Source organism: Triturus cristatus, chromosome 10 (genome assembly GCF_964204655.1).
Source record: "Triturus cristatus chromosome 10, aTriCri1.1, whole genome shotgun sequence".
NCBI classification, from domain to species: Eukaryota; Metazoa; Chordata; class Amphibia; order Caudata; family Salamandridae; genus Triturus; species Triturus cristatus.
Window position 1 is genome coordinate 967111346 of NC_140593.1, and position 13092 is coordinate 967124437.

General features: G+C 49.8%; 1 protein-coding gene across 1 annotated transcript in view; it reads right to left on the minus strand.

Moving 5' to 3' along the window:
- Positions 1–13092, minus strand: part of MYD88 (MYD88 innate immune signal transduction adaptor) — a 69828-nt gene that overhangs the window by 20874 nt on the left and 35862 nt on the right. Inside the window, exon 2 of the mRNA XM_085628863.1 lies at positions 9633–10169. Coding sequence (XP_085484989.1) covers positions 9633–9954 — 322 coding nt within the window. The 5' untranslated portion in view covers positions 9955–10169. The remainder of the gene's footprint in view (positions 1–9632; positions 10170–13092) is intronic.

Genomic DNA, 13092 nt, shown 5'->3' on the forward strand with positions numbered 1-13092 from the left:
CCGGCTTAACAGGAATCAATTGACAGGTGGGCCGCCGTTTGCACCACCGGATTCATGACACGTTTTGCCATTCTGCAGTCCTGTGAAGGAAGTCGCGCCAAGAGTGAAGAATGACACGTTTCTCCGCATGTAGTCAACTACATTCCCTCCCTTTTATAAAAAAACAATCCATCAGGGTACCAGCATAACATTCTTATGGCCAGCATAACATTCTTATGTCCCCTTACTTACTCTAGTCAAACATGCAAGAGCTAAAGCTCTTGATCTCTCTTTAATAAAGAATTGCAGGGGGTTCGAGGCAGACAATACTGTAACTTCAAGTTCATCTGTTTTCAGATATGCTAAGGCTTTCATACTGAAAAATCTGCCTTGGATTCCTCACAACAAAATCTCAAGTGAATCTTCACTAAGTTTTTTTGTTGGGAATTTGACGAGTCTTATAATTAAGTCACATGGACCCCCAGGCCTCCCCCAGCAGGAGGGTGCACACTATCAACGAGAGGCCAGGTCTTCGCTTACATTGAAGGCATACCAGCGGCTTCAAACAGGAGATTCGCCTTTCATTAATGCACAATTCACAGTGCAGGCGCAAGATCGCATCTGCACTGTGACCAGACTATTTTTGTAATCAGGCCTACTGTCCTGGTAAATACTGGTTGTACTCAGCTGAGGGTGAGCTGCGGCATAAACAAGGATGGCGACAAAACTATAATTCGGGCACAGGTTTTCTGCTTGCCTTATTTTTACTGTACAACTCTATGTTTTGGATAAAAATAAATTGAAATAAACTTTACAAAATAAATACTTGTAACTGGTATAAAGATATATTAAAAGTATCAAAGTACCTGCCCTGGGCAGATATCTAGGTCATATTCCCCTTTGTCGACTGTGAGGCCCTCTACATCAGTTTTCAAACATGGCCTTGATGCTACCAAAAGAAATTCACTTACTCAAGTGGGTGCTGTGTGGTTCTGCTAAGTAGACTATGCGTGGATTTCATATTTTGACTGAATGGTCCTTATACAAGAACACGATGGGCCTCTAAACAAGAGTAAGAGTAAAAGGCCGACCATCAGCTTCCTTTGCCCTTGAAGAGGTCCTTAGGGTATGCACCTCTAAGACCCTGTGGCTGTTTCACACTTCTGTTTACTGGCTGCAAGACGTCCAGAAAGGTTCGGCCAAACTACTGTAAGTGAACAGATTATTTTGTGTGCCGAGGGATTAGCTCTGCTGAGACCAAGGGCAGCCTGCCTACAGAGGGCATGTTTGACTTTGGCCTGCAAGCCCACAGGACGATTCTTACAATTATTTTTTTATCTCAGTCTATTTAAAACAATAGACTGAAATCATTTTTTAATATATTCTTTTATAATATTGGAACATATGCACTTCATATTGTTTTTTATATGGCCTCATTGCAATGACTATAATTAATTGTGCAATAAAATTATCTATTATCTCATAGGCCCTATTCTTGTCCTGTTTCGTCAAAAGGAACTTGTTTTACCAAGAGTTACAAATCCTCCGGAATTCCTCCACTTGCCTCATCTTGGTATTTAATTGTTGCACCACCATCTCCTCCTCACATTTAATAGCCGAGGTCAAGAGAGTGGTTTAATGCCACTGTACATGAAACACACGTTTTCAAGGTACTGGCCTGAGATGTCTATGCCACTGCTTCCCACACCTGTGAATTTCACTCCACCTGTGTTCTGAGCTCCTTCACAGACGGCTTTCTCCATCTGCTCCCTCCATCCAGCGCTCCCATCTCGGGGGATGTGCTTAAGTTCAAAGACAAACTAACAACCTTATCTCTGAAAGCATCTAAAAGGCTTGGCTGTAAAGTGCCAAAATTCAATCCACAATTTTGTCTTTGCATTTTTTTTATTTATTTGGTGCCAGCTGCCAGGGCACCCTCTCGGGGTAACCGCAATATTCTGTACATGTATGTTCATGTGTTCAGTCATTCAACTGCGGTTCCCCAAACATCCATTCAGCATACAGTGTAAAGAGTACAAATATTCCTTAAGTGTACTCTTCAGTGTACATGCATATTTTTGTTAGTTGTGACTTAATTTTGATGGCAGCACACCTCATACTAACTTCTGAAATCCCATCAAAGCGCCCAGTTTCAGAAGAGTCCTGTCGTGCTGGAAGGGGTACATTTATTACTTTGAAACTCAATAAAAAGCTGTACAATACGAGTTGAGAGAGGAAAAATTACCCGGAATAAAAGTCTTTCGCCATTTTCTTTCAGGATCAGAGTGAGTCTAGGGGCAGAAGACATCAAGGTTGCTGCCCCACGCTTGGAAGAAGAGGAGATGGACAGCTCTGAGCAGTCAGGAGCTGCCTGGATGGAGGGCAAGTGTGTATACTGGGTGTGTGCAGGTGTTTAACACTGTTGGTCTATGCCTTTATCACGAAGGGGCTTGGGGTGGGGTGTGGTGTGTGGTTTTGCGGGAGCGAGGTGCTTCCTGGTCCTACGGAAAGCACTGAGAGGGGCGAAATAAGTTATTGCTCCCGACCCCATGGGCCAGGGTGAGAAGCATATCTGTGGTATTCTCCCAGTCAAGGGCGATCTGGTGAAGGTGACATGCCACCATTACCCCCAGGTCCCTCCGTCCTCGACACCGTCAGTGACAAATGAGATTTACTATCTCAATGACAGACAAAAGAACGAAGGAATGCTGGACCTACCCCTCCCCTCCCACTGGGAGTACTTCAGGAGTACCGTCCCAGCATTCCTCCTGTTCTTTTTTCTGTCTTACTGACAGTGTGGACGCGGCAGGAGCTGGACGCTCCTGCCTTCTTCTGGACTTACTTGGGGGCTGCTGGTTCTCATTCCAGGTACCGGCGGACCTCCGTGGATGTCCTCTCCCCCCCCTGCCGGGCTTGGGGGGAGTGGCGCGGGCTTCTTCATGTCTCTGGGCCTCGCGGTGGTGTAATACCGCGTTGGCTTTCTCCTTGCCCGATGGCCGCCCCTCCTGGCCTGCCTGGCTTGCTAGGGGGCACAGCCGAGCTGCTCCGATTGGTTGTGGCTCCTTCCTCTTCCAGTTTTCGTCTTGCCTGACTTCCGGTTTATGGCTTTGAGGACGGAAGTCAGGCGCCTCGAGGTTCCCGGCTGGGGGAGGCTCGTTAAAACGAGCAGAGGGGGTGAGTACTGCATAGCGGTTGTTATTTCCTTGTGTTTTGGCGGTGGTTGGTGTGTTGTTGGCGATGGGGAAACATTCCAGAAAGCGTCATCACAGGGAGAGGTCTTACTCTTCTTCTAGTGCTTCCGGGTCTCCCTCCCCTGCCAGGTCCAGGCGCCGTGATGCTGGTGCTGATGCGCATATTAAGCGCTTGATCAGGGAAACCTTGACGGAGATGGGGGATGTTGGATCCCGTCGCAAGTACCCTGCTCCTGTTTCTTCGGACTCCAGTGGCGAGGAGTCTGCGTGGTTGGGGGACGAAGAGTTGAAGGGAAAATATGTGGACAAGGATGCTTTGACTAGTATTTTGCAGCATGTTAAAGAGAACATGGGGTTCCCTGACGGGGACGTGCCTAGTACCTCTAGGGGCCCTTTGTTGCGACAGTTTCAGAGTGCTGCCACTGTCGATGTGCCTGTCCATCCCTTCATCAAAGATGTTTTGAAACGCGAGTGGGCTGATCCTGATCGCATCCTGATTCCGCGATTCATGGCGAAACTCTATCCTCTGCAGGATATGGCTACTGAACTGCCTGATTCAATTCCTATTGATTCTTTTGTGGCGAGTTTGGTGGGGCGTACTTCCCTTGCTGAGGACGCTGTGCTGAAAGATCCGGTTGACAAGAAGGCGGATGTGGCGCTCCGTAAGGTGTATTCTGGTTCCCACCTGGCCTTGAGGGCGGGCATCTACGGGACTTATGTGTCGCAGTCCCTGTTGTCTGACCTGAAGTCCCTCTATCAGTCTATGGATAATGCCACGGACTGTTCTGGTTTACTTGAGCAGATTGAGCGTCAGGTGGAGCTGCTGTCTGATGTCTCCTTTGACGTTGTGCGTGCTTCTGCTCTGTCCGGAGGGGCTTGTGTGGCTGCACGTCGCAGTCTTGTCCTTAAAGACTGGAAAACTGACTCTGCGCAGAAGGCATGCGCATTGAGGTTGCCCTTTCAGGGTACGATGTTGTTTGGGGGGGGAGTTGGAGGCCAAATTGCACAAATTGTTTAAGGAGAAAAAGCATTCTTCTTCTTTTAAGGTCTCTGATGCTGCTCCTGTACCTTCTAAACCCAAATCTTTCTTTCGCCCTGCTCCTCGTAGACAGTTTGTGAGGGGCCAGGGTAGGTTTGCTTCTGGCCGTGGTCGGGACCGTAAGGCTAAATCCCCTCCGCCTGCCAAGCCGCGTTCCTGACTCTTTGGCGGTGGTTCCCGGGTTGTTGGTTGGAGGGCGGCTGCGCTTCTTCCTGGATGCCTGGTTCAGTCTTGTTCCGACGTCTGGGTGTTGGAAATCATTCGCCAGGGTTATGTTCTGGAGTTCACGGCTCCTCCTCCAGACTCGGGTGTTCGGCCGACTCCTTGGCCTTCGAGTCGTGTGAAGCGGTCTCATCTTTCTCACGGGATTCTGGACCTTCTTCGGAAGGGTGCCATTCAGGAGGTTCCTCCGGAGGAGACGGGGTTGGGTTTTTATTCCCTGATCTTTCTGGTCCCCAAAAACACGGGGGGTTTCCGCTTGATTTTAGATCTGCGGGTGATGAACAAATGGGTGGCCAGGATTCCTTTCCGCATGGAGATTTTACAGAGGGTGATTCCTTTGGTACTGCCGGGTCACTTCATGTGTACCCTCGATCTTCAGGATGCGTATTACCATGTTCCGGTCCATCCTCGGTCCCACAGGTTTCTGCGATTTTGTGTTCAGGGGCGTCATTACCAGTTTATGGTGTTGCCTTTCGGTCTTCGGTCGGCGCCAAGGGTGTTTACAAAGGTGGTAGCGCCTTTGGTCGCGTGGCTTCATCTCCGAGGGGTGATGGTTTACCCCTACTTAGACGACTGGTTGATCCATGCTCCGTCTCGGGTCCTGTTGCTGGAGGCCAGGGAGGTGGTGTGCTCGGCGTTGCGGGCCCATGGTTTCCTGATCAACTTGCCCAAGTGTCAGCTGACGCCGTCTCAGGACTTGGTTTTCATCGGGGCCCGCTTCCGTTCGGATCTGAACCGTGTGTTCCTCCCCGAGCCTCCGGTGGTGACGTTGGTGTCTCTTGCTCGTCGTTTCTGGGTGGGAGGTGCCTTTCCGGTGCGCCTTTGGTTGCGTCTTATGGGTCTGATGGCGGCGACTGTTTTTACGGTGGCATGGGCACGTTTTCATCTACGCCCCCTTTGGGTGTACCTCCTGTCTCTCTGGGATCCCCTGTCCCGCGATTTGGAGGTTCTTGTTCCTGTGTCTCCGGTGGTCCTCCCGGTTCTTCTTTGGTGGTCTGTGAGGGATCATCTGTCTTTGGGTCTGCCCCTGCAGTCTTCTCCTTCTCTGGTCTTGACATCGGATGCCAGCGCCTTGGGTTGGGGTGCGACCTTAGGGTCTCGCTCCCTTCAGGGTCGTTGGTCCGTCATGGAGAGTCGCAGATCTTCCAATTGGAGAGAGCTCATGGCGGTGTCCCGGGCTGTGATGGGGTTTCGGGGACTGTTGCTCGGTCGGAATGTGTTGGTACGGTCCGACAATATGGTGACGGTGGCTTATCTGAATCATCAGGGGGGGATTCGTTCGGCATCTTTGAATGCGATAGTGGTACCCCTGTTTTGTTGGGCGGAGGGCCATCTGCTGTCTCTGACGGCGGTTCATATTCGGGGAGTGGACAACTTTGTGGCGGATGCCCCGAGTCGGTGCTTTCCGGATTCTCTGGAGTTGTCTCTCACCCCGGTTGCGTTTCGGCTTGTGTGCGGGAGGTTTGGGCGTCCCTTTCTGGACCTCTTTGCCTCCCGGCACAATGCTCCGCTCCCTCGGTTTTGCTCCCGGTTTCTGCAGGAGGGTTGCTTGGGGGTGGACGCGCTGTCTCTGCCGTGGCCGTCGCGTCTCCTCTATGCCTTCCCCCCCCTGGCTCTGGTTCCGAGGTTTCTGGCCCGTTTGTGTCAGGAGGATCGGGAGGTGGTGGCGGTCCTGCCGTTTTGGCCTCGGAGGTCTTGGTTTCCGACGGTGCGTCTTTTGGCGGTGCAGGGGCCTTGGTTTCTTCCCCTGTCTCCGTCTCCTCTGCGGTCTTCCCCATGCCGGTCTCTTCTCCGGTTGCGGTTGTCGGTGTGGAGGTTGAGAGGCAGGGTTGGAGACGGCGCGGTTTCCCGGAACACTTAGTGGTGGCTCTTCAGCGTTCCCGGCGGCCTTCTACCCTTAAGGCTTATGATCGACATTGGGGTAATTTTGATCGTTGGTGTTCTGCGTTGGGCATCTCCCCTTTGTTCTGTTCCTTGCAGGTTGTCCTTCAGTTTTTGTGGGAGGGTTTCGAGAAAGGTTTGGCTGTTTCTACGCTGCGTGCCCAGTGGGCCGCTGTTCGGGCTTTTCGTTCCCCGTGGGGGAATCTTTCTGATGTTGAAGACTTGGTCTCTCGTCTTCTGCGCAGTTTTACGGTTTCTCGGCCTGTGCCTCACCCTTCCTTTCCCCTGTGGGACTTGCCTTTGGTCCTTCGGATTTTGATCGGTCCTCCTTTTGAGCCTTTGGATGAGGTGGATTTGAAGTTTCTCACCCTCAAGGTGGTTTTCCTGGTGGCTGTCACCTCTGCTCGTCGTCTTGGGGAGTTGGGGGCCTTGATGGCGCGTGCTCCTTTTCTGTCCTTCACGGAGGGTGGGGTGGTGCTCCGCCTGGATTCTTCCTTTGTGCCAAAGGTTTCTTCGCAGTTTCACAGGGGCCAGGAGTTGGTGTTGCCCTCCCTGGGCTCTGTCTTGGATTCTCCTGGTGGTACCCAGTGGTCTTTGTTGGATGTGTGCAGGGCTTTGCGCATTTATCTTGACCGTACTGCGGTTTTTCGCAAATCGGACTCCCTTTTTGTCTCCTTTGGTGCGGCATCCCTTGGGTGTAAGGCTTCTTCTGTGTCCATTGGCCGTCGGCTGAAGCAAGCCATTTCCTTGGCCTACTCTCTGTCTGGTTCTCCTCCTCCTTTGGGGGTTCAGGGTCGTTCTACGAGAGGGGTGGCTGCTTCTTGGGCGGAGGTTCGGGGTGTTCCTCTCTCTGAGATTTGCAGGGCTGCCACGTGGGCCTCTTCTAATACTTTCATCAGGCATTATCGACTCCTCAATCTTTTGGGGGATGATGGAGGTTTTGCTTTGGGGGTGTTGAGCTCTGTTCGCTCCTAATGTTTTTTTTTCTGTTTCTTTCCAATAAATCTCTGGGTTTGTTTGATATCCTGGTGGTTTGTTGTGTTTCTGGTATGAATGCCGGTGTTTGCTTTGGTATTTCTCATTTGTCACTGACGGTGTCGAGGACGGAGGGACCTGGGGGTAATGTCCTATTACTTACCGGTAATCTTCATTACTCCGGGTCCCGTAGTCCTCGACACAGTCATGACTTCCCTCCCTCCCTCCCTGTCTGCCGGCCTTCATTGGGGCTTGGTATTTCAGGAGGAATGCTGGGACGGTACTCCTTAAGTACTCCCAGTGGGAGGGGGAGGGGTAGGTCCAGCATTCCTTCGTTCTTTTGTCTGTCATTGAGATAGTAAATCTCATTTGTCACTGACGGTGTCGAGGACTACGGGACCCGGAGTAATGAAGATTACCGGTAAGTAATAGGACATTTTTAGGCAACCGCCTTGGCTTCAGGATCAAGGTAGGCTTGGCCGCAAGGGGAGTGCTTCCCTGGCACATGGGCCACAAGACCTGCCTCTACATCCACATCCACACCCCAGCCCCAGCTCCTAATCCTTGTCCGCCAGATTCTAATCCCTCTCCTCCTCCAACCCCGCCTACTGGAAGGGGAGAAGGCCTAGCTTATTCTTATTTTTTTGGGTGCCCAACAGACTTGGGAATCCGGAGGGCATTAGGTGGTAGCTTTTTTTCCCCACACTCGTCAATGCCCAATCATATTTACATAATGAAGTAGGTTTCCTGCGGTTCTGAAATTTGTCCCTACTCAAACATGAGGAAGCTTTTTATTATTTTAAAAAAAACGGGGCCCTTCCATCCCCAACAATGAATATACTTCGTCACAGTAGAAAATCCTGATGTTGTAAATAAATACATAAAAACCTCACTTCCCTTTATTTACTTGCATATCTGTGCTACGTGTTTGCCGTTTTAAAATGACATTTCTGCCATTACGATGGCCCCAAAACGTTATTGACAGTCTGTAGGGTCCCTTTCCATACCATTTTATGCATTCACAAGAGTCAGTGTGGCTGAGAATCCTTGCTCCTGCTCTACGTACATTACTTTCAGTGCCGGAAAGAGATTTCTACTGATTTAGTAGGTGGTCCCAGGTTTTGTGTATGAATGTGGTGTAGGACAGTCCACCATTCCTATTAGTTCTCACAAGTAAACATATTATTTTTGATTCCGGTTTTTACTTATACACTATACAATCACAATACACTACTTCACTGGTAGAAGCCACAACAGTTTGGTTTAATATACATGTGGTCATGTAAAAGAAATTCCATTGTCCCAATGTCCCCTCGAAAAAACAGGCACAGTATCCCCAACATGTCTGGGAGGCTCAGAGACAACATTTGTATCTGATCAGATACCTTAAATGTATGAACATATTTAATACCTCATTTCATGTGTACACAACACCTATCGTTAATGTGGCCACCATTCTGTCCATCATGCTTTTCGTTAATCTTTATAGCAAGGGTTAAGCTGTGGTAAACGGTCTATGTTGCGTGGCGAGTCTTGAAATGGGCCAGCATCCCAAAAGTGAACGTCTGACCACTGTCTGAAGCACTGAGTTAGGTGCACAAACTATACCTCCGCTGCGTTGCTATCTGGGTGGGGGAGCAGATGTGGGTCATGTGGGCTGTGCGATGTGTCCTGATACATTTGCAATGAATGCTGCAGGCTGTGAAGTGCATGTCATATTGTGGAGAAGCATCCTGAAATCTATCGAATGAGCATGGTGTGGTGCTACGTTCCTTAGGTTGTGGTGTGGCAGCTCTTTTCTGTGGCAGACGTGTGCTTTTGCTTCTGTGTTGAGTGGGTTCTACGTTTTAAGGGCATTTTGATAAGTATCCACACAGAATGCTGCATTGTGCATGTGAAGGAGTTTGGAGGGATTTAAAAAATGTTCTGCTGTTTCTAGGAATGGTGGTGTTTTAAAAGAGTCGACTATACCTTTCGGGCATTTTTAGCCAGCTGTGGGACTTTACAGCTGTGTTGTGCATGTGAGGGAGTGGCTGCATAACAGGCACACTGGAACTAAATCCAGCACCACAAAGAGTGCAAGGTGTGGCAGGGGAGGTGGCAGACCCCACAAGACGTTAATGTGAAGTTTCTCTCATTCAGGTCATGAGCCACATAACAGTCTGAATATGCCTAATGTGGTTAGAGCGTACATATTCTATTAACTATTCTTTATATATAGTTCAATTCTTCCAAGCAAATGGAGTCATCTTTCTGCAGGGTGAAGTGCTACACACATTTTAAATCAAATAAATACAAGAAATAAGCAGCAAAAGCACAGACTTTTGACAACCAGTTTCACAAACCTATCTTCTGTTTGAGGTCGGTGAGAATGTCGTGCCTTTCAATTTTCTTCAGAATTTCCAAGAGGCCACCGACTGTAGCACGAAAGCACTTTCCTTGCCAGTCTTCCAGCACTTTCGCCGTAGGGTTGGTAGATGACTCAAAGTTCTTGATCTCCAAGTAACTGTAGCCCATTTCCTCAGCTAGTCGGGTCCAGTCACTCGCCACCATGGTCTTGGGGTTCAGGTACATGGACAGTTTGTTTCTCACATGAAAATTCAGGGCAATCAGTGGAGTGGCATCCATATCACAAGTTACTGGGTCAGGGTCGGTAGCCTTAGCCATGACTGCCTTGCCAAGCTCAAAGAGCTAAAGAGTACTATGCAAATAAGAGTTGCTCCTTCACACGTATGTCACTTGATCATCAGCATCCAACGTCTACAAGCCTGAACGCAAACAAATTACAGCTCGCTGGCACACCGAGGAATCAGTCATAGTCTTCAGTTTCTCTTTTAAAAGTTGATCAAAGGGGCATTATTTTGCAAGCGAAGTCATCTTGGCTGAAAATAGAGAGGTAGAGAATGAACAACATTAAAATCTGCATACATTTGTTTTTAGCATGGCATAACATTTTACATGTTTATCTTGAAGGCAATCATTTTTATTGTATGTAGGAGCAATAATCTGTCTTTTGACTACATTACATACACCAAGGTGTAAAGAAAAAACATAAAAATGTAAAAGTGCTTCAGTAGGCGGACTCCCTGGGAGGAGACACTGAACTGTCAGAGGTCAGGGCTGCCATTAAATCTATGGCCAGGAACAAAACCCCAGGCACTGTAGAATTCTACTCTGTATATGTAGAAAAGATAGGCCCCCGATTAGCAGAACTATATACCTCAACGAGACAGACGGGCAGGCTCTCAGAAATCACTCGGGAAACCCTGGTCTTGCCTCTTAAGACCCAGCAAACTGGCCTTTGATAAAACAGCCTATAGACCGTTGTCAATGCTTAATTTAGATTATAAGATCCTGAGAAATATTCTGGCTGTGCGTCTTCTCCCACATATGGAGACTTTCGTTCAGCGAGACCAAGCAGGATTTATTCCCGTCCGCAACACAGCTCTTAATATTCAAAGACTCCTACGTGTGTTGGAAGCTGACTCGTATGATAAGGAGGAAGCCGTGATATTTGCGGTTGAAGGACTTTGATAGCCTGGAATGGCCCTATCTTTATAGAGTGATGCGAAGGTTTGGGCTGGGACCTGGATTTGTGTCTTGGACTGGCTGGCTATACACAGACTCGTGGGCTAGAGTGCAGACGGGGGTACATTCTCAGACAGCTATCAGGTGGGCTTGGGTGCCCGTTATCGCCCCTCCTTTTTGCTCTGGCGATGGAGCCCCTGGCCTGTTGTGCCAGATCTGGACTCCCCTACCAGGTCCTGAAGGTACTGGGCAAAGTTCAACATATCACTTGTACGCCAATGATCTTTTGTTCTTCCTCCACACTGTGAGGAAGGACTTTGTAGGACCGAAGGAGCGCCTTACACACCTCAGAAGGGTCTCCGGCTTACTAGTCAACTGGAGAAAATCGTGCTCGTTTCCCACTGAATCTGGCAGGGATAGACCGGCAGTAGTGGGTGATTTGTTGTGGGAATACAGGTGCCTGGAGGTTAAAAACTATCACGACCCCGCTGATCTTCTTGAGGGCAATATTGGAAAGGCCATCCGGGGGGGGGGGGGGGGGGGGGGGGGTGAAGGCAAATATGGAGTTCTGGTCTACACTTCCTCTCTCTGTGATTGATAGTCACCCTACTGCAAATGGGGGCTTTGCCACAGCGGTTATATTTCTTTGTAGTCTTCCTAATATGGATCCCAGCGGGTGTATTTTGGGACCTTCGATCATTGCTAACAGGGTTTGTCTGGGGGTCCGGCAGGTGCAAAGTGGCACTGACCAGATGCAGAGACCTACTGCAGCAGGTGGCTTGGCCCTTCCAGACTTTGAGAGCTATTACCTGGCTGCGCAGCTACAATGGCTCATGCAGGGGGTGGCTGGAAGGGTCTGTAGGATGGAGAATTTGGGCCCTTCTGTGCCGGATCTGTCTGCTTTCCCGCATTGTATTGCAGCTACCTGCTCCAGGAACAGAAGACAGTTCTGAATTTAGAGCACTCCACAGGTGATGGGTTAGGAGCCTACAGAAGTTGAAAACTAGGCGGCCCCATGCTCCAGAAATCCCATTCACATTTCTTCTAGATCTTCCACATGGCGGAAACTGGCACAGGCGGAGGTAAAGGGTGGTAGCTGGCGCAACAATGATCGGGGTCTTGTACGAAGATGGCTTCCTATTGCCATTTGAAGAATTTAAAGAGCGTTATGATTTACCGCAAGTGCACTTTCTCTTGCATAGGGCCCTCACAGCAGTGATCCAAAAGCCCTGGGGGTTGGGGCTATCGGAACCTCTACTCCCGGAAGGGGGTCAATATATAGTGGTTTTCTCGGGCATGTATAAGGCAGTCACTTGTCTGACTCGACAGCGTCGGGGGTGAGGTGTTCTCCCCGCTTGATAAGCTACGATCGTACTGGGAAGAAGACCTGGGAGCTCCCATGGAAGAAAAAGTCTGGGATGGTTTGGTGGGCCGTATTCCCACTGTATCTAGGAATGCCCGGTTTAATCTCATCAACTTCTGTGTACTTTATAGGGCATATCTCAAACCGGGATGAATATACCGTTACTGCGCAAAGGCGGGTGCTAAATGCCCCCAGTGTGAGGAGTTCCTCCTTATGTTTTTGAGCTGTCCAGCACAGGGAGACTACTGGAAGACCGTAACGGGCACCTTGACTGAGGTGATCGTTAGAGAGGTTCACTGTACACTGGTGAAATGTCTCCTTCACTGGTTCCTGCGCACTTCTAGCACTAAAGTGACTAGCAATTTCCAGGACCTGGTGCTCTTCCTGGCCAAGAGGGAGATCACCAGGCACTGGAAGACCCCGAGGGGGCCCAGCGTTGAGGGATGGAGAAGAGAGGTTCTGTGCTGGACGGATTATGAGGGGGCTATCTGCCTGAAAGGGGCCAGACAGGGCCGAATATCCCATGCCCTGTAAGGTGGCAGGGCATGGGAGGCGTTAATGGAAGAGTTGAAACATCCAGATCCCGCCTCCTTAAGAGGAGCCACCAGACACCCCCGATTACACGGGTAGCAGACTAGTAGACCACATTGGATTCCCGTTCTGAGGGCATGTAGCCTTCACTAATATAGGGGTCTGTGGGGGGAGGGGGGGGGGGGGTTACAGGCACTAGATGGCAATACCGCTATGGGGCACCGCCTTGACTCCATGACTTGGAAAGTAAAGATTGCTGTCTCACAGTTGGTAACTGACCCAGCCATGGCACACCTGGGGAGGGAGAAAGGGGGGGGGGGGGAATTATGTTGTTCCTTATAGTCAGGGACACAGTACATAGGCCAGGGGACCTTTGGGTATAT